We start from the raw sequence: 22960 nt of genomic DNA, 5'->3' as shown, positions 1-22960 counted from the left end.
TCCTTATATTCCTTATTTTCTTTAAAGATTAACAAAAACAGTTTTTTTTGTTTTGTTTTGTTTTTTGTAAGATGTAAGACTCGAGAGGTATAATTTGATTAGTATGCATATGGAAGTATACATTTTGTAACCATTTTTCCTTATAATTAAAATTCAATAAAAATGTCTGACTTAGGTAAACAAGAGAAAAGATAAAGTGGCATTAAAGGGATAGTTCACCCAAAAACGAAAATTCTGTCATCATTTACTCACCCTCAAGTTGTTCAAAATCTGTATGATTTTCTTTGTTCTGTTGAACACAAAAGAAGATATGTTGAAGAATGTGTTAAACTGAACAGTTTTGGGGCACCATTGACTTCCATAGTAGTTTTTTTTTCCTACTATGGAAGTCAATGGTGCCCCAAAGTGGCCTGGTTACAAACTTTCTTCAAAATATCTTCCTTTGTGTTCAACAGAACAAAGAAAATTATACAGATTTGGAACAACTTGAGGGTGAGTAAATGATGATAGAATTTTCATTTTTGGGTGAACTATCCCTTTAAGGATTCATGAGGGAAAAAACGCCATATTTAACCGATATTTTCAGGAGGAACACAGTGGTAATTATTATTATTATTATTATTATTTATGTTGTTGTTGTTGTTGTTGTTAGTGGTGGTGTTGTTTGTGTTAATATTATAAATAATAAAGTCGCGTTTGTTAAACATGTCAGAGCGCATGCGCGGCGTTGGCCATGCGGAAAATGACTCGTCAGTGTTGTTGTGGATCGCTGACAGGCACGTGAGCGGTGCTACGTCGTCTATTTAGCAGTCGACATGGCGGCCACAACTCCTCCCAAGGTACTGAGCATGCTGCTTTTTAAGTCAATACACGGTCAAAACGACAAATAGCTCCATTTTACCAATGTTTTTCCGTGGGTTGTGGTGTAGATATTCAGTTTGACTAGCTTTTTGAACTGTCGGTGCTGGGAAATAGACGATACACTGGTCTGGTGAACTGCTGTGTTTAGCAACAGTTAGCCTGGCTGCTAGCAGCCCAACACACTGACATACAGCTGGTCAAACTGCAGAAAACACGGACGTCGCAAATAGTTTCCGCTGCCAATAGCACCACGACTGAAATATCGATCGTATTTGGGGCGTCTGGACACTAAAGCAAACAATCAAGAGTTGTGTCTGTGCTTTAACTAATGTTGAGTCATGAGCTGGCTGGCAGGTTTAGGAAGATCATAATATAGATCATAAACATGTTTTGAGATAGATGACTGACTGTTTATCCACCGATTCAGTCCATAAGGAAACTAGCTTTTAAAATAAATGTACAAACTATTTATTCGCACAACAAAATCTCATTTTCCCGTGTCTGTTACACATGCATGATGAACAAGTACTTTGGCCACCATTATGTTTTAATGGTTGAGCGGCAATAAATACACTTACAGCTTCCTACCACTAACACACAAATTCAGTATGAGAATATGGGAGAGATGGGCATTGCACACATTTTTTTTTTCTTTTTTCAATGATCAATGTAATTTATTATAGGAGAGTCTGCAAGAACATTGTTTGTGTCAGTATGACAGGAGCTGTCACTTCAGTAGGGTTAAGCCTCAGGCTGCAGACTAACTTGTCTTTAATGGCACAGGGAGAGGAGTACCAAAACAGGATCTTGAAATGTTTGCTTTTAATGACCTATTTAGAGAGAATAAAGTGTTTGGATTAGAGTAATGAAACTGTAATGTTTTGTTAATAGCGTTTCTTTGTGTTTGTAGGTGGTGTTTGAACACGAGGGAGTCTTCATTCACTCATCTCCAGATGAATCTGAGGATCAGGATTTAATATCAGGGTTCCTCAGGATTGTTGATAAGGTATGGTGGTTGTCAGTCAAAATGTTATTTATATTATTGTTATATTTTTTATAAATGTGTGTTTTTCAGGATTGTTATAAAGTTTACCTGAACTGGGTTAACGTGACACACATAAGATGTATAACCACATTCTTGTGTCATAGTTGGGACAGTTCAAATAGCTTGTGGTAATTCTTTTTTTTTTGTTATTTTTGAAAGAAGATACTTATGCTTACCAAGGCTGCATTTATTTAAAAATAACAGCATTTATTTAAAAATGGAAATCTTTTATAACATTAATACATATCTTTACAGTCACTTTTGATCAGTTTAGATAGATCATTTAAAGGGTTAGTTCACCCAGAAATGAAAATTCTGTCATTAATTACTTACCCTGATGTCGTTCCACACCCGTAAGACTTTTGTTCATCTTCGGAATACAAATTAAGATATTTTTGATGAAATCTGAGAGTTTTTTTCATCTCCCATAGAAAACAATGTAATTAACATCAATCAAGTTCCAGAAAATGAGTAAAAACATAGTTAAAATAGTCAGCGTGACTACAGTGGTTCAACCTTAATGTTAGGAAGTGACGAGAATACTTTTTGTGAACAAAAACAAAACAAAAATAACGACTTTTTTCAACGATATCTTCTCTTCCCTGTCATTCTGCAATGCTGTTTACGTCCAGTGCTTCCGGGAACGCCGGCTCATTACTGGCCCGCTCCTGCATCAGCATCACACGCATGCGTCGTGCTGCTCACGCTCTGACCAATACTGAGTCGGAGTTAACAGCTTAGCAGTAAGACAGGGGAGAGAAGATATTTTTGAACAAAGTTGTTATTTCTGTTTTGTTTTTGCTCACAAAAAGTATTCTCGTCACTTCATAACATTAAGGTTGAACCACTGTAGTCACGTTGACTATTTTAACTATGTTTTTACTCATTTTCTGGACCTCTCGGTCTTCATCAAAAATATCTTAATTTGTGTTCTGAAGTTGAGCAAAGGTCTTACTGGTTTGGAACGACATGCGGGTGAGTAATTAATGGCAGAAATTTAATTTTTGGGTGAACTAACCCTTTAATGAATCCTTACAGAATAAAAGTATTATTTTTCTTTCAAACAAAATCATACTTACTCCTATTTTTCAATGGTTTTATATATATTTGAGAATATATATATATTTTAGAACTACCTGCTTTTGAAATGTCTGTTAAAATCACAGCTATCTAACAATCTCCAAATTTCAATTTTTTTCTTCTTTAACTATAGGATGGTGAAACCCTTGTGGAATATAAACCCCTGGAGGATGCAGATCCCTCAAACATACTGTGTGCCTGCAAGGTTTGTTACCTGTTTTATCTGTGAGAGTTTGCAAATAATTGTTAAAATCCTTCCATCAGTTCTTCTGTGCTCTGCACTAGTATTTTATGACTTTGGATAGTTTTCCGAATTAGGATGGATAACCTGATTGTATGATTGTATGGTTGTGTAAAGGACTCCAGCTCAGTGGTGGAATGGACTCAGAGCTCAGAAGACAACCCTCGTCGTCCTGTCGATCATCAGCTGAGCTATGAAACCGAGTGGGACATGATCAATGCTGTCTCATTCCGGAGAAAAGCCCACACACATGGAGATGGTAATACAATTAAGTCAAATGTGGCTGAAATCCTTTTTTAAGAAAAAGCATCTTTTGTATCAAATTGCTTTCACTGTGCAGTTTACCCACAGAAGATGTCAGCAAGCTAACTTGTGCATCAGCCAGTGAATTTTGGTCCTTTTTTTCCAAAACCAGAAGATGGAAATCTGTAACAGTAACCAAGCGTATTATTTATTGTCATATCGTCACAGGTGGATCAAACCACGCAAATGACCGGAACAAGTGGGCCTTCTCTTTTAATGTGTGTGACCTCAGGTCTATCACAGTCAAATGTGAGGGCTGGTCATACGTCATTTTCCGCTTGAAGGATGGCACAGCACTGCCAGCTATTCATTTCCACCAGGGAGGGAGCACAGCATTCCTGGATAGCCTAAGGAAATCAGTTCAGATCAACGAGTAAGTGGAGTATCAGGGGTTGATTTTATCTAAATGGGTCAAGCCAAATATTGTGCAATATCTTATTGTAATATCATTATGTTTATGCAAGATCTAAAAGATTTTGCAATGTTTTTTTAATTACGGCATTAGACCAGTAGAGTGTAGTCATGAGTTACAGATTTTTTTTTATAAATGGTTTTGAATTCATTATATAAGCAGTGCTGCACTCTTAGGCCCTGTTTACACCTGGTATTAAGATGCGTTTTGGTCGATCGAATCACAAGTAGACGAGAGAGGAACATTCCTGTTTACACCTGGTGTTTTAATCTGTCTCTTTTGTCTACTTTCGACCACTTATGTCCTGATTTCTTCGAGGGGAGGGTCTATGGATGGGTAAATCTGTGGATCCTTCGATCTAATGGACAAAATAAGCTCATGCAATTTACATATGAACGTGTCCGGAAATTATGGAAAAACATACTGAGAGCAGCAGCTTTCTATTCTGCTCTGATAGCCACAAGACCATGACGAATGCTGTGAGTGCGTGTTAGAGATCAGGAATGGTGGGAGAACATTGTGCTTGTACATTTTTTTTTTTTGTCTTCAAACCAAACTCAGATCTTCCGCTGCCAAAGTTTAAATCACATCTGGCAGTGTGCTTCCTGTAAAGCCCGGAACACACCAAGCAGTTTTTGCATGTCGGCCGACTAAGTTTTCTCGACGACTGAAGTTGGTCCTCATCATTTTTTTTCTGGCCGATTCGACATGTTGAATCAGCGTCGGAGCTCGTCAGTCAGTCAGGCCATCTGATCATTCTGGGGTGAGTTTCCCGAAAGCATCGTTGGTGAACCATGGTCGTAAGTCCCATTGAACTCTATTGGTAACGACGGAACTTGCGACCATAGTTCACTTTGGGAAACGCACCCCTGATTGGCTGTTCAACTACTGCCACCTGCTTGTACAGAAAGGCATGTTGGGTGTTGTGCATCGGTTTGGTGTGTCGGGGCAACTTTGGACCCTGACGCTGCCGACGTGAGCCAACCCTGCAGTCTGTTTTTGTCGCCACTAGTTCGTTGAAGTCGGCTTGGTGTGTTCCGGGCTTAACGTTTACGCATTAGTCAGTAGGCGGAGAGTAGTCTTTTGTGGCTGTTCGAACACATTCGACCACATGAGTGTTTCCACTACGAAAGCAATTCGGTCAAAAGCGTTTTCGACTACCTCTGGAAGTAGTCAAAAGTGGACAAGCTCAAAACGTTTTAGACCCCGTTTACACCTGTATTTTGCGTTGTACACTTTTGATCCAATCATCCAAAATGCATCTTAATACCAGGTGTTAACAGGGCCTAAATCATTTTTCTGCATGTATTTTCTTGTGGGGGAAGATCCATGGAATGATTTTAATTATGGTAAAATCCATTAAACAGGTAGCACTACACATTATAGCTGGAAATGTGATCAAATATATTTTAATAAATGTTCTATTATTATAAATATAATATTTGATTGATTAAAAAATATCTTAGAGTTGTTTTTAATACTTAATGGTAAATTTCTTCTGGTGAAGCTAGACATACTATGACATACTATATGCTATGTACTCAACTGTCTAGTGTATGAATTTTATAAGGTTCAACATTATTCATATGTGATTCAACATTAGAGTCAGATATTTGATGATGCAGCAATAAACTAGCTAGTTTAATGCATGCGTTTTTGAACTTTGCTAATTTAAAACATGATCTAAACACTAATCTATTGTAATGACTAAAGTTCAAATAAGAGAGCACTTGACAAATATCGGTTTTGGAATCAGACAATATTTGTTTGTTGAAACTGGTATCGACCACAAAAAAAAAACACAAAAAAAAAATCCCATCGGTGCATCCCTAATTTATACAAAAAAAGGCTTAGAATAATGCACAAGTATGCAAATTGGGCTGCAGCTTATGTTTTCCTTTGTTTTTGAAAGCATTAATTAGCATATTGGCTTTTACATAACTATGTGTAGCGTCAGATGTCTTTCTCTGAATGAATATGGCTTAATATTCTCATTCTTCTTATTCTTATCTTAAAAGTGAACTCTCACCTTTTAATTCACTAAATACCACAGGCATTTCACAATCAGTATTATTCATCCACAGACTTCCTCCTTTAAAACAGAACACATCAAAATGTAACCCAATCTGCATGCAAACGAGAACCTTTGAGGAAGTCAGGCATGTGTTCTGTGGCATAGGCCGTGAGCGTGATTCATGTAAGGTCGAACAGCAGCTGTTCTTTTAGAGTTAAGGCTTTATGAAAGGGACAGGAAGACACTCCTCTCCCCTGCGTTAAATATCACACCAGATTAAATCCACCCGTAAGCATGCTGAATTCAGCGCTGCCGTGGAAAAGATAGCTGTTATTAAAGTTCTTATCTTAGACTCCATAATGAAACATAGGCCTGGCTTTGTTGGCTCGGCTTCTCCCGTCATTCAAAGCACAGAGCGATATGGCCAGTGATGTCATATGTTTACAAGTCGAATACTTGTTCTGTGTACTCTTAAAATTATTGATGGTATTACTTTATTAAGACTATACTATTGTTGTGTCTGTCTTTCAAAGGAGTCCCAATGATGAAAGTATCTTGATTGTCAGCACTTACAGCAAAGCCTTCTCACAGTCCTTTGAGAATCTTCTGGATGATACAAATTATGGCTTTGTTCAGGTATGTGGTTTATACTGTGAATCGTACTAGTAGCCTTTGATATAAAAATATTCATGTATTTGATAGATGTGATAGATAATGTATATTTTCACAATCGCACCCTTCAAACAGAAATTCAAGAAAGATCCTTATACAACAACGCTGGGTGGCTTCTCCAAAGTCACTAACTACCTCTTTGACGCATTTCGGGCGCCTGAATTAGAGTGTCAGCAGCGGCCTGCTGAGGAGGTGGCTGATCTGTTGGGAGAACTCATTCCCGGACTAGAGATTAACCAGCAGGAAGAGCCTGGATTTGAAGTCATCACCAGAGTGAGTGCAGATCTAATTCCAACTTTGACTTAGTTGAGTCTATACACAGACAGCTAACATGAAGTATCCTGTGCAAAAGTATTGTTATGGAAAATTGATTTGAGGTGTTTGTGTGTGTGTGTTCCAGCCTGATCTGGGACCGAGGCCCGAGGTGCAAAGGAAGGGGCCGGTAACAATGGAAGAATGGGAAAAGTACCAGGACTCTGAGGGAAGAATGACCAATGTACCTCACATAAAGGATGCCATATTTAAAGGGGTAAGATGTTGCTTTGAATATAGGGGCTTTTGCATTAGGTAGTTCTAGGAACTTAGTTCTTGGAAATAGCCATCAGGGTGGTTCCCTGAGAACTAATAGTTCCCCTGTTGCTGTTTTCCTGGTTGCATTTGCACCACCAGTAGGAACTATGAAGTGATGTAAACTGCGCTTATTGATGTGACTTTTATTTTGACGGCGCTGAGAAAACCAGAGCTCTCTCCTTTTAACAGCCTGTCTAATATGTTATTAGATAGAACTGTTATAAAAAAGAAAGAAGACAGTATATGAAAAAGTATTAGCGTTTGCCGTGTGGTTGATGTCCAATGTCACTAGCTGAGCAGAAATACATAATCGTGTTTCGCTTGGTCCAATTGTTTTCCAAATTGGTAGAGTTAGTTTGTTGAGTAAATATATAGGCTATAACCAGAGATAAAAACTCGAGTCGCACTTAAGTCGCAAAATAAACGACTTGCGACTTGACTTGGACTCGTGAACTACTAACTCAAGACTTGACTTGGACTTGAAGACAGAGACTTGTGAAAAATACAAGTCTTTTGGCATAACATTCCCGATTACGTTTACTATTTGCTACCCCACATGATGGCACGAAACACCACATTTTACTATCCATTCATTCCCGAATATGTGCTGCATATTCAGAGAATATCACAAATCATCTCTAAACACACCAAGCCATCAAGCGCGTGACGCATCTGAAGGCACGCAAATCCATCACCTATTAGAAAACTTGTTAATTTAGCAACAAATAATAACAATATAGCCAAGCCTTACCTTGCGATTTTTACCCAAGTATTTGATAATGCATATAATATCCAGATTTACAATGTTAAATTGTATTTGGATTGGACGAACACTTACATACGCATTTTATGACCCTGTCCGTCAGATTCATTTCCACAGATCGGTTTGTTAAGTCGCAGTGCATTATTATATCACCTTATCACAAATGAGACACACAGATGGAAATGTTGTTCATTTGTTGACTTCGCTTGGACCTCTAAAGACTTGAGACTTGACTTGGACTTGGACCTCAAAGACTTGAGACTTGACCGCAGGGACTTGTGAATATGTCTGGCTATAACATGTGTTTGTACACTGCTTTTAAAAAAAAATGGCTGGTGCAGGTTTTTCGCATGCATTCAGCCAATCAACGTACAGTTACGTCACTGGTAGTTCCTATAGTGCTAGTTTAGACCCTACTCTGAAGTAGGAGCTAATTTAGTTCCTCCAAAAGGAGTTCCTGGAACTAAAATTGTTCCTAGTTCCTGCGGTGAGGTTGCGAAAGCCCCTTATCTTACTGTAGCTTATTTATGTACCTAATTTCTGATCCACAGGATATCCTATGTCTGTCACCTGTTTCTTCAGTAGTCTTTTTTTTTTTTGCTTGTGGTTTTATCGCCTTCTCTTTACTCTTGTGTGGTTTTATCATCTCTTTACTCTTGTTAACCTTTGTGTGGTAGATTGCAGACATTTAGGTCATGAGTTACCGAAGTTTTACCCATTTGTTTTTGTGCTGCATCATAAAGGAAGTCAATTAGACTTCTGTTTTAGAAAGTTTGGGGTCTGTTAGATTTTTAAAATATTTTTTAAAAAAAGTCTCTTATGCTCACCAAGGCTGCATTTATTTGATGAAAATTACAGTAAAAAAGAAATATTATTTTGTGAAATATTGTTACAATTTAAAATAAATTTCAATTTCAATATATTTTTAAAAAGTTTTTTTTTTTCCCCCTGTAATGGCAAAGCTAAATTTACTCCAGTTTTCAGTCACATGATCCTTCAGAAATCATTCTAAACTGCTGATTTGGTGCTCAAGAAACATTTCTTCTTATTATCAATGTCGAATCGTATCATGGTTTTCACAAAAATATTAAGTAGCACATTTTTCCAGGATTCTTTGATAAATAGAAAGTTCAAAAGAGCAAAACAGCATTTATGTAAAAAATGTCTTCAGTCTTTACTTTCACGTTTGATTAATTTAATGCAGCCTTGCTAAATAAAAGTATTCATTTCTTTTCAAAAAATCGTTATTGTTTATATTTTACATCAAAAACAATGTAAGGATTGATAAGCTTGATAATAACATCCATCATAAACATATTCCACACGGCTCCGGCGGGTTAATAAAAGTCTTCCATATTTAAAATTCCATATTTAACAAGTTATGAAGTAAAATATTTAGCTTCCACCAGACCGCCTTCCATATTCAAGTTACGAAGAAAATGTCACGTCAGTTACACTTTTTCCATAAGTTGAATAGGGAAGGCGTAGGATGTAACATAAGCTTTTTGAACTGCAGGAGTTTTACACTTTCTTTGTACATTGAATACGGAAGACGGCCTGGCAGAAGCTAGATATTTTACTTCATAAATTGTTAAATATGGATTTTTCTTAGACAAACGCATCACTTCACTTCAGAGTAAAGCTTGGGCTTAATTTTTGTTTGAAAGTGAACTAATCCTTTAAACACAAACTTTTATGTTCGATTTCACCAACTTGATTTGGAAATGAATTGAGTCTGAGACAAGCTGTTGCAGTGTCTCATTTTTCCTGCCACCTCTTGTCCAAATCCTTTCACTTAGACAAGACCTGTTTAGGTTTGTTTATAGAACTGTTTATAAATGTTTTCGAAGTTTTGTTTTATCTGCTGTTTTGATCTCAACAGGGTCTTTGTTACGCAGTGAGGAAAGAGGCTTGGAAGTTTTTGCTTGGCTATTTTCCATGGAACAGCACTCATGAAGAAAGGAAGCTCCTGCAAAAGAGTAAAACGTACGCATGTTTCCCTCAGAGAATCAACAGCATTTGATTAAAGCTCTCTTTCGTTAGATTAAGCATACATAAGATCATGTGTTCTCTCAACAGTGATGAATACTTCAGAATGAAGCTCCAGTGGAAGTCAGTAAGTGAGGAGCAGGAAAGGAGAAACTCAAGGTTACGAGATTACAGGAGCCTGATTGGTGTGTCTTTAATTACATTGCAAGTTTTATTCTTTAGTTGTTTTTAAAGGTGCCATCGAACGTTTTTTTACAAGATGTAATATAAGTCTAAGGTGTCCCCTGAATGTGTCTGTGAAGTTTCAGCTCAAAATACCCCATAGATTTTTTTTAATTAATTTTTTTAACTGCCTATTTTGGGGCATCATTAAATATGAGCCGGTTTATGCTGTGCGGCCCCTTTAAATGCTCACGCTCCCCGCCCACGGAGCTCGCGCTTGCCTTAAACAGTGCCTAAACAAAGTTTACACAGCTAATATAACCCTCAAATGGATCTTTAAGTCAAGTCAAGTCAAATTTATTTATATAGCGCTTTTTCCAATTGGTAATTGTTTCAAAGCAGCTTTACATATTAGAAGCACAGAAAAAAGAGAAGTGGTTAAAAATAAACTGTACAAGCAAGCGTGGTAATATGTAACATATACAAGATGGTGCTACATTAAGCCAATGTCGGCTGACTCCCAGGGGTGGAAAAAACCCCCTAGGAGAAAAACCCAGCATGCTAACACTGGGAAAAAAGTCCTAGGAGGGAAAAAAACCCCTTGGAAGATATATATAATATATGTAAATGGATATGGAGATCAAAATCTGAATTATAAATTTTTATTATAGAGATTAAAAATAGATATATGTAAGCGGATACAGAGATTAAAAATCAGAATTATAGATGCAGCCAGAACTGGATCTGTAGGCCCATTGTCTCCTGGGCTACGTTGTAGTCAGGTCCAGACACAGGTTCTCCATCTGATCTGGATACGGCCTGGATCCAGCACCCGGCAAACCTCAGGATAAGCAGAGAGACTGATATTAGCGTAGATGCCATTCTTATTCTGATGTACAGGTATATCTAGTGTTATAGGAAATGTTCTCGGTTTTTACAAAGTGTTCGTTATGCATGTGTCGGATTATGTGAGTATTGTATACTGTTATATTGTTTACATTTGTTTCTGAATGAATCTGAGGCTGTGCTCCGTGGCTAACAGCTAATGCTACACTGTTGGAGAGATTTATAAAGAATGAAGTTGTGTTTATGAATTATACAGACTGCAAGTGTTTAAAAATGAAAATAGTGACGGCTCTTGTCTCCGTGAATACAGTAAGAAACTAATGGTAACTTTAACCACATTTAACAGTACATTAGCAACATGCTAATGAAACATTTAGAAAGACAATTTACAAATATCACTAAAAATATCATGTTATCATGGATCATGTCAGTTATTATTGCTCCATCTGCCATTTTTCGCTATTGTTCTTGCTTGCTTACCTAGTCTGTTGATTCAGCTGTGCAGATCCAGACGTTAATACTGGCTGCCCTTGTGTAATGCCTTTCATAATGTTGGGAACATGGGCTGGCATATGCAAATATTGGGGCGTACACCCCGACTGTTACGTAACAGTCCGTGTTATGTTGAGATTCGCCTGTTTTTCTGGAGGTCTTTTAAACAAATGAGATTTATATAAGAAGGAGGAAACAATGGAGTTTGAGACTCACTGTATGTCTTTTCCATGTACTGAACTCTTGTTATTTAACTATGCCGAAGATAAATTCAATTTTTCAATTCGAGGGCACCTTTAAAATATATTCCTATATACCATTTCTCTACTTGGGTGAAGCTCAGTTTGTGGTTGTTTAATCTTTTTAGAAAAAGATGTGAACCGAACTGACCGCAATAACAAGTTTTACGAAGGCCTGGACAACCCTGGCTTGATTTTACTACATGACATCCTGATGACGTACTGCATGTACGACTTCGACTTGGGCAAGTGATTATATGTATTTGAATCATTGTTCAGTGCAAGTTCTCTTAATAAAAATATCAACTACTGTTATGTATATACTCCCATGCTGATTCCTTGTTTTTTTTTACAAATCGGCTAAATCCTTTGGTTTATGTCAATGTGATTTAATTTCACACTCAATTATTTAGATTATGTATAATCTTAAGTGCTTTGCAATGGAGCATTGCTTATATTTACCCAGTTTCCTGTTCCTGTGCAGGGTACGTGCAGGGCATGAGTGACCTGCTCTCTCCCATCCTCTTTGTGATGGAGAATGAAGTGGATGCCTTCTGGTGCTTCGTTTCCTTCATGGATGAAATGGTAATGCTTTGTGTTCATTACAGCACATCTCTCTTTAGCACTCTTGGGTTTGCTGTGTATGAGAAGATTTGGCTGCATCAATAAAACATGATTCTGTCCTCACGCTATTGCTTTTGTGGGCAAGCGATTTAAATGCACTAAATTAGTCAACCAAAAATTGTTTACTTGTAGTTGTCTCTGCAAATTAAGCCAATATAGGCAAACTTTTTAAAAGGGGACCTATTATGTCCTTTTTTTAAATATTGATTATGTTTTTAGGAGACTGCTAGAATAGGTTTTTATGCTTGAATGTTCAAAAAAATACATTATTTTTCCTCATACTGTTGCAAACCTCTCTTACCAGTCTGTCAGTAATGCTTTGTGTGTTTCCCGTACAACAATGTAACTCATTGATTAACTACCACAGTACGATGCATCCTTGGAGAAACTAACCAACTAGTCACCATTTCCCGAAACTGTAGTAACATGGTCGCACATCCATCATTTGAACCACATTGGTTCAACAATATAGGACTATTAGTAATGAAGTCACATGCAGGTGGAGGAGTAATAATTCCTCTTACGTCATACTTCGGGGTTCCCTTGGTCATTTTACTCTCATGCGCACTCTTCAAAACGGAGCTGATTATTGACCTGCTAAAATACATAGATTAAAATGTATATACAGTGCTTAACAAATTTATTAGACCACCAGCCAATATAAGGTTTGTCCCTAAACTAGCAGTATTGGTGATTACCAAATTAATTTTTATGTTGGTTATTAAGTGTGAATAAAGACTTTAGTTGTTTCAGTTTGTGTTCTGCCTAGTAAATGACAATAACATTTTTTTGTTTTAAACAAGTTTTTGACAGATTCCTAAAATACTTGTTTTCTCTTTATTATGGCAGGTGGTCTGATAAATTGGTTAAAGGTGCCCTAGAACTTCTTTTTAAAAGATGTAATATAAGTCTAAGGTGTCCCCTGAATGTGTCTGTGAAGTTTCAGCTCAAAATACCCCATAGATTTTTTTTAATTCATTTTTTTAACTGCCTATTTTGGGGCATCATTAACTATGCACCGATATATAGGTTGCGGCCCCTTTAAATCTCCCGCTCCCCCTCCCCCGGAGCTCGCGCTTGCCTTGAACAGCCATAAACACAGTTTACACAGCTAATATAACCCTTAAAATGGATCTTTACAAGATGTTCTTCATGCATGCTGCATGCATACATCGGATTATGTAAGCATAGTATTTAATTTGGATGTATTACATTTGATTCTGAATGAGTTTGAGGCTATGCTGCGTGGCTAAAGCTAACATTACACACTGTTGGAGAGATTTATAAAGAATGAAGTTGTGTTTATGCAATTATACAGACTGCAAGTGTTTAAAAATGAAAATAGCGACGGCTCTCTTGTCTCCGTGAATACAGTAATAAACGATGGTAACTTTAACCACATTTAACAGTACATTAGCAACATGCTAACAAAACATTTAGAAAGACATTTCACAAATATCACTAAAAATATCATGTAATCATGGATCATGTCAGTTATTATTGCTCCATCTGCCATTTTTCGCTGTTGTTCTTGCTTGCTCACCTAGTCTGATGATTCAGCTGTGTGCATCCAGATGTTCTGCCCTTGTCTAATGGCTTGATCATGGGCTGGCATATGCAAATATTGGGGGCGTACACCCCGACTGTTACGTAACAGTCGGTGTTATGTTGAGATTCGCCTGTTCTTCTGAGGTCTTTTAAACAAATGAGATTTATATAAGAAGGAGGAAACAATGGAGTTTGAAACTCAGTGTATGTCATTTCCATGTACTAAACTCTTGTTATTCAACTATGCCAATATAAATTCAATATTAAATTCTAGGGCACCTTTAAGCACTGTATGTTTAAATAGAATGAAAGATAGAATGCACTGAATGTTTACTTCCTTATTGTGCACAAGAGCATGATCTGTTTAAGTCCACGTCATTTAGCAAGAAGCTATGCTTCTAACCACAACTCGAGAGCTGTGGTTCCAACCTTGTGAGGTTGCAAAGCTATTTAAGGGTGTTTGTTAGAACCACGGTTTCGAGAAAAGCCAAATCGCTAATCTGTGCTGGTAATGACGGAATTTGCTAATGATACTTTCGGGAAATGCACACCTGTTTAGTTTTTTTTTTGTGTGTGTGTGTGTGTGTGTGTGTGCCTTGGGCGGAAATTATTTAATTGAGAGATATTGTGATGTGTTCATTCCTGGAAGAAAAGTCAAGACTACAATCGAGGCATTTCAGGGAGTTCAGAAACAGTTCTCTAACTCTCTTTGGACTTTGCGCTTTGTAACTTTGCAGTCCTTTTTTATGCTTAAACAGCAACACTACACACTAAAGAAAATTGAAAATGTAAAAAAGCATAATAGGATCCCTTTAAGTTATTTTTAAAATCACTCATGTTTGTTGCAGCATGAAAATTTTGAAGAGCAGATGCAAGGGATGAAGACCCAACTAATTCAGCTCAGCACTTTGCTTCGGCTGCTAGATCTGGCCTTCTGGAACTATTTAGGTAAGATACCCAGAGGAAGGCTTCTTAGAAATAGTCTTTTTCACACTTTTGTGACCATCAGTAGGCGTTGTGTTGACTTCTGTGTTTGTGTTTTTCACAGAGGCACAGGATTCTGGGTACTTATATTTCTGTTTTCGCTGGTTATTGATCCGATTCAAGAGAGAGCTACATTTTCAGGACGTCCTTCGCCTTTGGGAGGTGTGTAATAACTGTCCAATTTAATTTTTTTCTTGGCCATCAGTCCATTTCTTTGTTTCTCAGTACACTGCAGCTACTATCTGTTAGAATTTTGATTATACTTATGTGTTATGTTGGCATTTTATTTAATATTTTCTTCAATTGATATTTTCCCATTCAGGTTATGTGGACCAGACTGCCTTGCCAAAACTTTCACCTTCTGGTGTGCTGTGCCATTTTAGACTCAGAGAAACAAAAAATTATGGACAGAAAATATGGATTCAATGAAATCCTGAAGGTTAGCCTTAACTATATCTCGTACCATTTTAAAGTTTAGGGTCAGTAAGATTTATTTCTTTGAAAATTAATTACTAATTAATACTTAAATTAATACTTTTATTCAGCAAGGATGCATTAAATTGATCAAAAGTGACAATAAAGACATTTATAATGTTACAAAAAACATGCTGTAAATGCTTTTAAACTTTCGATTCATCAAAAAAATCTTGAGAAAATATATCATGGTTTCCTCTAAAATTTTAAGCAGAACAACGGGTTTCAACATTGATAATAATAAGAAATGTTTCTTGAGCACCTTTTAAGTTTTGAATAGTAGTATATGTATCTGCATCTTGCAATGTACATAAATTAGATTGTGAGAAAAATGGTTCACCTATTGCTATATTTTCTTTACAGCATATAAATGAACTCTCCATGAAACTGGACATCGAAGAAATCCTTAGCAAATCCGAATCTATCTGTATGCAGATAAAGAATTGTAAGGTATGTCCTATGCATGATTGCAGATAGTGGAGTATTTGTTGTAAAATAAAAAATAATCTCAATAATATGATTATTTTGTCTCAGTAATACGAGTTTTAAATCTCTTCTGATTCCCTCTCAGGACTTGCCCCATTCAGTGAGTGAGATTCTGGGTCTCAACACAGTCACCGAACCCTCTGCAGCATTAGAAACCAGTGAATATGGAATACTCGAGTCACCTCAAACCTCACCAAGATCCTCACACAGACAAGATCACGTCGTCTCCAACGGCCACAGCCATCTAAAAGAAGCAACACACAACGGCTGCAAAGTAGCCTTCATTTCGTAGTGTACAGCACTACATGATGTATAGTACAGATTTTATAGCCCCTGTAAGCAAGATGAACAGTGTTGGGTGTCATGTAGATATTTGCTACCAAATGCCACATTGTAAAAAAAAAAAAAAAAAAAAATCCCAGAGAAAATATATGAATGTAAAACTAGGATCCAAAAGGATCCTAAAGCATTATTTTTGTAATATCTTGTACCATAATGTCTTTCATTGAAATAATCATTCCTTCTCACTGTATAGAGAGAGTTTTCATATTGTTTCAGAGGTGGGGTATCCATTGTTGAATATTATATATATTTTTTGTTCTTATCAGTTTGCCCTTTTCCTAAATAATTCAGATTCAAATTAAAATCTGTCTTCCTTCCATTAGTCTTTGAGTTATATTTAAGCTGTTTAAGTCTTCTTTTTAAGTAACACTTAACCCAAAATGTATCATATATGTTCATTACACTTGTCTTTGTCCAATGAAGAGAGCCATTTTGGGTTATGTAACATTACATTAGTTAATGTGTTACATAACTCGAGATTTACTTAGGTAAGAGTACTTTGTAATTAGTTAATCACCTAAGAGAAAATTTGCAAACACACACAAAAACAAAACAATTTAACTGTCTTAGTGGTAGTAAAGAAGAAAATTTGCTTGGCTACACAAGTCAATAGTTTCAACTGGTAAATTTGGTTTGAGATTATTCAAAGTCAGTAGCCTTGGTTCAGTCTGTCCGCTATGACATTTGCAGATGAGATGGAGAGAGTGTGAAAATACTGATTGAGGATGAAATGTCTTATATCCACTCATAACCCCAGCCCACAACAAAGACGCACAGAATCAACTTCCATCTCTTTCATTTCCTGTTCCACAGGAAATTGCCTCAGAGGAAGCTGATAGCTCACTGCTCATCCCAGTAATGTTATCTCTCTTCTAGCTCCCTTTCATTAAAAACAGCAGCATTTTGTGCACTGACAAACATGTGCTTATTCACCAAAACCCATAAACAATATGCATCTGTCCTCAAAGGAGGTCAAAAGGCAGTTTCTGATGTTTACATAAATAATGCTGACATTTAGGTGCATATGAATGCTCTAACCTCATTAAAGCTCTTATTTTCCTTGCTTTCTATATTGAACATGTTTCTAAATCCTGCCTCTGAAGGGTACACTGCACAAAGGTAATCATATCTTACAAAAATGATGGGTGATGTCCTCCCCCTCTTCACCTTCCAGCTGTAAAATGAAGCCGCGTTTATTGAAATCTTGAAATCTGAATGACTTTGCTCTAGATTCGTTTCTCCTAGAGGGTGAGATGAGCTTATCCACTTCAATCAGGTCTTGGACGAGTCAACATTTCCTAATGGAAGAGCCATCCCCTCAAAAGCCAATATGAGTGATAGCCTACCCCGTATGAGAGTGGCCCTTCTCAACGTCATTCGTCACAGTATATAATCCCAGCTCTCATACTGACGGGGGAGGAGTGTCAGGTGCTGTGGCACATGCAAAGAGCTCCCTGTGATCTCCAAGAGACGGCTTAAAGAAAATTCGTCTGAGACAACGGTACCTTCGCTATATGAAATGCAGGGAAAGAAGACATCTCAAGAGACAGTAACTATGTCCTCTGAACTACAAACTAATGCGAAGGGGCCACAGACAGCCCCTAAATCACCTGTTGGGCTACTTAGGAAGAGGGGTCAAGAAGCAATTCCGAAGATGCAACCTGCTATGATGATGTTCTCCAGCAAATACTGGGCTCGGCGAGGACTATCTTTGGATTCTGCAATGTATGACCAACAACATCCTTGCAACCTCAATGGTAAGCACTGAACAGTTTAATAGACCCCTTTTTGGGCGCCACATTCCATATAGTCAAGTGAATAAATATTCAATAATTTTTTTTTTTTTTTTAAATATTAAATGACTGTAGTCTTACTAGTTACTTGCATAAATCATTGATCTACACTGGAAAACTTAATTAGTGCCTGTTGGTGATTCTGGATGCAGATGCAAATCCAAGTAAATGTTTTATTACAAAATTCATAAATATACTAACTGAGAGCTTTGGCAGCTGGAAATGATGCAATACAATTTTTGACTAAAAAATAGAAGTCGGTTAAAGACGGATAAGGTCAAATTGTAAATTGTTAATTACCACTCGTGTGCTTAACACTTGTAATTTAAACTACTTAAATTACTTTTAAAAAATAAGCTTTTATCTTAACCCATTTCTGCTTCTTAAGAGTTTTGTATTCACTAAACAACACCTCCAAGCAGCTCCGCAGGACATCCTTTAATCGGATAGATGAAAGACCTGACAAAGAGGAACAGAAATCCACCCATGACCTTGAGAAATTAGCAGTGATTTTCTCACTGAAGAATGAAGTGGGCTGTCTGGTGAAAGCGCTAAGACTCTTTCAGGTTAGTGAACATCTCATCCTTTGGTGGGGCAGATTAATTGGGGATACTTTAATAAGGGGATCTAATGCATAGTAGCCTACTTGTTTGATAATGTTTTCATTAAGACAGTGAAAATGAAACCAAAGTGATGTTCTGTTTGCTGTTTGTTTCAAGGAGAAACATGTGAATTTGGCCCACATTGAGTCTCGCAGATCCAAGAGAGTCACCAATGAGGTGGAGATATATGCAGAGTGCAACTGCACAAAAAAAGAGTTCAATGAGCTGGTGCAGCATCTGAAAGACCATGTCAACATTGTCTCATATAACACACCTCAACAAGTGTGGTCTGCAGAGACCGGTAAGTTCTCTGTGGAAGAATCGCCAGTGTATTTGGGATTTTGATTGTGATATTGTTACTGATTCATCTGGCTGTTTATTCTAGACTGTTTGGACTGTGTGTGCGTTTTGGGAGGATTGCCAGATGGGGAAGGAATACCATGGTTTCCCCAAAAGATCTCAGAGCTGGACCAATGTTCTCATAGAGTGCTAATGTATGGCTCAGAACTGGATGCTGATCATCCAGTAAGTAAATCTGCTAAATGTTAAGTAGCCCAATGGTACCTGGTCCCAATGACAAGAAATTTACTCATGATTTTGTAGAATTTTACAATAAGGTTCTATAGTTAATGCCTAAGCTAACAAAAATATTGATCAACAATATTTTTATGGCATTAATTAATGATGGTTAATGTGAATTTCTAGATAGACTAATACTTTAACATTTAAATTTATTATGGTTAATGAATAGTAGTATATTTTTGGAAAATTGCTGTGTTTATTATAAATTATTCATCTGTGTACATAATTTTTTTTTATCCATGTGCCGTCGTGATCTTTAATCAAACAATAGCTCTTCTTTGATGACACGTTTTTTGGCGGGAGGGCGGGACAACCTGCCACTCCCATGAAATCACAGTGACAATGATCCAATCAAAGTCCGATGGACAAAATCAAGTCCTGCCCTAAAGTTTTTTGTTTGAGAAGCAGATTCTATGGCAGTGTCTATAATTTTTTAATCTCACAATTCTGAGAAAAGAAGTCAGAATTGAGAAATAAGTTCACAATTGTAAAAAAAATAGAATTGTAAAAATTCAGAATTGTAAGATAAAAAAGTCAGAATTGCGAGTTTATATGACATTATAGCTCGCAATTACGAGTTTATAGGCTATCTTGCAATTGTGAGGAAAAAAAGTCGCAATTATCTTTTAATTTTTTTATATTCTGTGGGAGAAACAAGCTTCCACAAGGATATACATCACACAATAGGGAAGAAAAGACTATCGCAACTTCCGTTTCATGCCAACTTTAACTAATGTTACCAAATTGAACCATATAATAAAGTGTTTCTCTGTTCTCTGTTGCAGGGTTTCAAAGACAAAGTGTATAGGCAGAGGAGGAAGTACTTTGTGGAGGTTGCAATGAACTATAAATTGTTAGTATAGATTATAATAGTTTACATTCTTGTGTATTTGCTTTTTTATTGGGTTCTTGCAGCTATATTGTTAGCGCATGGCACTAACAACACTAAAAATGAATGAAAAATACAATTACATAAATGGAAATGACATGCAGTTAGAGTGCATGACTTTTTAAATTTTTTTTTTCCATTTCTCGCTTAAACTGAATCAGAATATCTTTTGTGTAACAGTGGGCAGCCCATCCCACGAATAGAGTACACACAGGAAGAAGTGAAGACATGGGGAGTCGTTTTCAGAGAACTTACAAAACTCTATCCAACTCATGCCTGCCGCGAGTACTTGAAAAACCTCCCTCTTCTCACAAAGCATTGTGGGTACAGAGAGGACAACATCCCACAGCTGGAAGATGTGTCTCTGTTCTTACGAGGTAAAAGAAGAAAGTGTGAAAATCACATCCACGCAACTGCTTTCTATTAATCGTACTCAATCTATGACAAAGAAATTCAACACTCTTTAATGTGGAGGTCTGGGTTGTGACCTTTGCAGAGAGGTCTGGGTTTACCGTACGACCTGTGGCTGGATATCTGTCACCGCGAGACTTCCTGGCCGGTCTGGCTTATCGAGTGTTTAATTGCACTCAGTATATACGTCACAGCACAGACCCTCTCTACACGCCAGAACCGTGAGTAAAGTTTTCTGTAGAAAACTTCATTTTTCTCATCACTTCTAACATGTAAACTGTTTTCATGTCCTCAGAGACACCTGTCATGAACTGCTGGGTCATGTGCCACTCCTGGCCGATCCCAAGTTTGCTCAGTTTTCTCAGGAGATTGGCCTTGCATCTCTAGGCGCTTCAGATGAGGATGTGCAGAAGCTGGCAACTGTAAGTGTCACAGCAGCTTATTGAATTCTTAAATGTCATCTCGAACTTGACTGGCAGGTTTTTTTACTAGATACAGAAATAAAAAGGTCACTGAATTTTTTTTTAAGTTTGATCCATGGTGTTGAGTCACATGCATTTGCATTGAAATCAGATCAGTGGCTCTGTACGGCGAACTTTATTGAGACACAATCAGATCTGGGTATAAAATTTTTGCTAGTCTCAATATGAGCAAGTCCATCTCATAAGGGCTTTCAAACCTTTGAAATATCAATAACAACATGTTTATTGTTTTTCCAGTGCTATTTCTTCACAATTGAGTTTGGGCTGTGCAAACAGGATGGTCAGTTAAGGGCATATGGAGCAGGTCTACTGTCTTCTATTGGAGAGTTAAGGGTATGAAGGTCTTTGTTAAAGGATTAGTTCACTTTCAAATTAAAATTTACTGAGAATTCACTCACCCCCATGTCATCCAAGATGTTCATGTCTTTCTTTCTTCAGTCGAAAAGAAATGAAGGTTTTTGATGAAAACATTCCAGGATTTTCTCCATATAGTGGACTTCAATGGAGCCCAAACGGTTGAAGGTCAAAATTACAGTTTCATTGCAGCTTCAAAGCATTCTACACGATCCCAGACAAGAAATAAGGGTCTTATCTAGAGAAACCATCGCTCATTTTCTTAAAAAGAAATTACAATTTTATACATTTTAACCATAAATGCTCACCTTGAACTTGTTTTCATTACTGCCCTCCACAGGTCAAATTTTGAACTAAATTGTCATATACAATATGCTAGTGCAAGTAAAAATTAGTTCAAACTTTAACCTGTGGAGGGCAGTAATACACTTACAAGCATCTAAATTGCTGGAATTATAATAGAGAAGAAGAGAGCTAGTTCAAGATGAGCATTTATGGTTAAAATGTATACATTTTTAATTTTTTTTAGAGAATGAGCGATGGTTTCTCTAGATAAGACCCTTATTTCTCATCTGGGAATGCTTTGAAGCTGCAATGAAACTGTAATTTTGACCTTCAACTATTTGGAGGCCATTGAAGGAGAAAAAATCTATATGGAGAAAAATCCTGGAATGTTTTCATAAACTTTAATTTCTTTTCAACTGAAGAAAGAAGGACATGGACATCTTGGATGACATGGTGGTGAGTAAATTATCAGGAAATTTTAATTTGAAAGTGAACTAATCCTTTAACCACACATAAACACCTCAAGCATTCAGATGTTAAGTTAATAGTTAACTGAATGTGTAATCCTCTATTATGCAGCATGCGCTTTCTGACAAAGCAAAGGTGAAGATGTTCGATCCCAAAACCACATGCAACCAGGAGTGCCTCATTACAACATTTCAAGATGTTTATTTTGTCTCTGAGAGTTTTGAAGAGGCAAAAGAGAAAATGAGGTAGATATATATCCACTCAGTCATGAAAAAATGACATTGAAGCCAAAAATCCAAAACTCTAATAACATAACAGACACATTTGGTCTGTAAATGTTTAAATAAACGTATGTCATACATACATGTCAATGTAATATGTTTTTCCTTCTAAACAGGGAATTTGCTAAAACAATAAAGAGGCCTTTTTCGGTCTACTACAACCCGTACACCCAGAGCATCGATTTATTGAAGGACACAAGGACCATCGAGAACGTGGTTCAAGATCTACGCAGCGACCTGACCACTGTCTGTGATGCCCTGGGAAAAATGAACACATACCTCGGGATCTAGAAAAACACCAGTTCTTCATTGTAGAATACAAATACAACAGTTTTACATGATTGAATTCAAATTACATTAATACTGTAACATTTGCAGTGATGTTGATTATCTAGGCTAAACATCCATTAGTCTTGCCTTGTCATAAGGATGTATGTCACATAAATTAAGGTGTGAAATAGTGCAACCATAGTCATCATATGGCAATCAAAACCAATCAATCAATGTATTAAGACACTAAAGGAACAAAAAAAAGGAAAAGAACAGATTTAGCATTTATCTAGTCTTTGCCTCTTTGTGCCTAATTTCATGCTTAAGACAGAAACAGAACAGATTTATGTGTTCATTTCAACTTCATATTGCTGTATACAGCAAGTGAATAAAGTT

General features: G+C 37.0%; 2 protein-coding genes across 2 annotated transcripts; both read left to right on the top strand.

Annotated features, from left to right (window-relative positions):
• Positions 1 to 696: 696 nt before the first annotated feature.
• On the top strand, positions 697 to 16464 carry tbc1d15 (TBC1 domain family, member 15). Its single transcript, XM_048168373.1, has 17 exons — positions 697 to 839; positions 1772 to 1867; positions 3120 to 3191; positions 3345 to 3486; positions 3699 to 3903; positions 6490 to 6592; positions 6704 to 6901; positions 7029 to 7157; positions 9844 to 9947; positions 10041 to 10135; positions 11818 to 11934; positions 12174 to 12274; positions 14710 to 14809; positions 14910 to 15007; positions 15168 to 15284; positions 15683 to 15769; positions 15891 to 16464. The coding sequence occupies exons 1-17, from the start codon at positions 816 to 818 to the stop codon at positions 16095 to 16097; spliced, it is 1995 nt and encodes a 664-aa protein (XP_048024330.1). The 5' UTR covers positions 697 to 815; the 3' UTR covers positions 16098 to 16464.
• Positions 16465 to 16576: 112 nt separating this feature from the next.
• Positions 16577 to 22585, top strand: tph2 (tryptophan hydroxylase 2 (tryptophan 5-monooxygenase)). Its single transcript, XM_048168374.1, is given in 12 exon segments — positions 16577 to 17888; positions 17890 to 17904; positions 18363 to 18506; positions 18660 to 18843; positions 18928 to 19067; positions 19910 to 19977; positions 20194 to 20390; positions 20510 to 20645; positions 20720 to 20846; positions 21144 to 21239; positions 22125 to 22258; positions 22411 to 22585. Coding segments are annotated over 12 exon segments (1638 nt in total). The 5' UTR covers positions 16577 to 17666.
• The last annotated feature ends 375 nt before the right edge of the window (positions 22586 to 22960 follow it).

Source organism: Megalobrama amblycephala, linkage group LG19, assembly GCF_018812025.1.
Source record: "Megalobrama amblycephala isolate DHTTF-2021 linkage group LG19, ASM1881202v1, whole genome shotgun sequence".
NCBI lineage: Eukaryota > Metazoa > Chordata > Actinopteri > Cypriniformes > Xenocyprididae > Megalobrama > Megalobrama amblycephala.
This window is presented reverse-complemented; position numbering and strand designations above follow the sequence as displayed.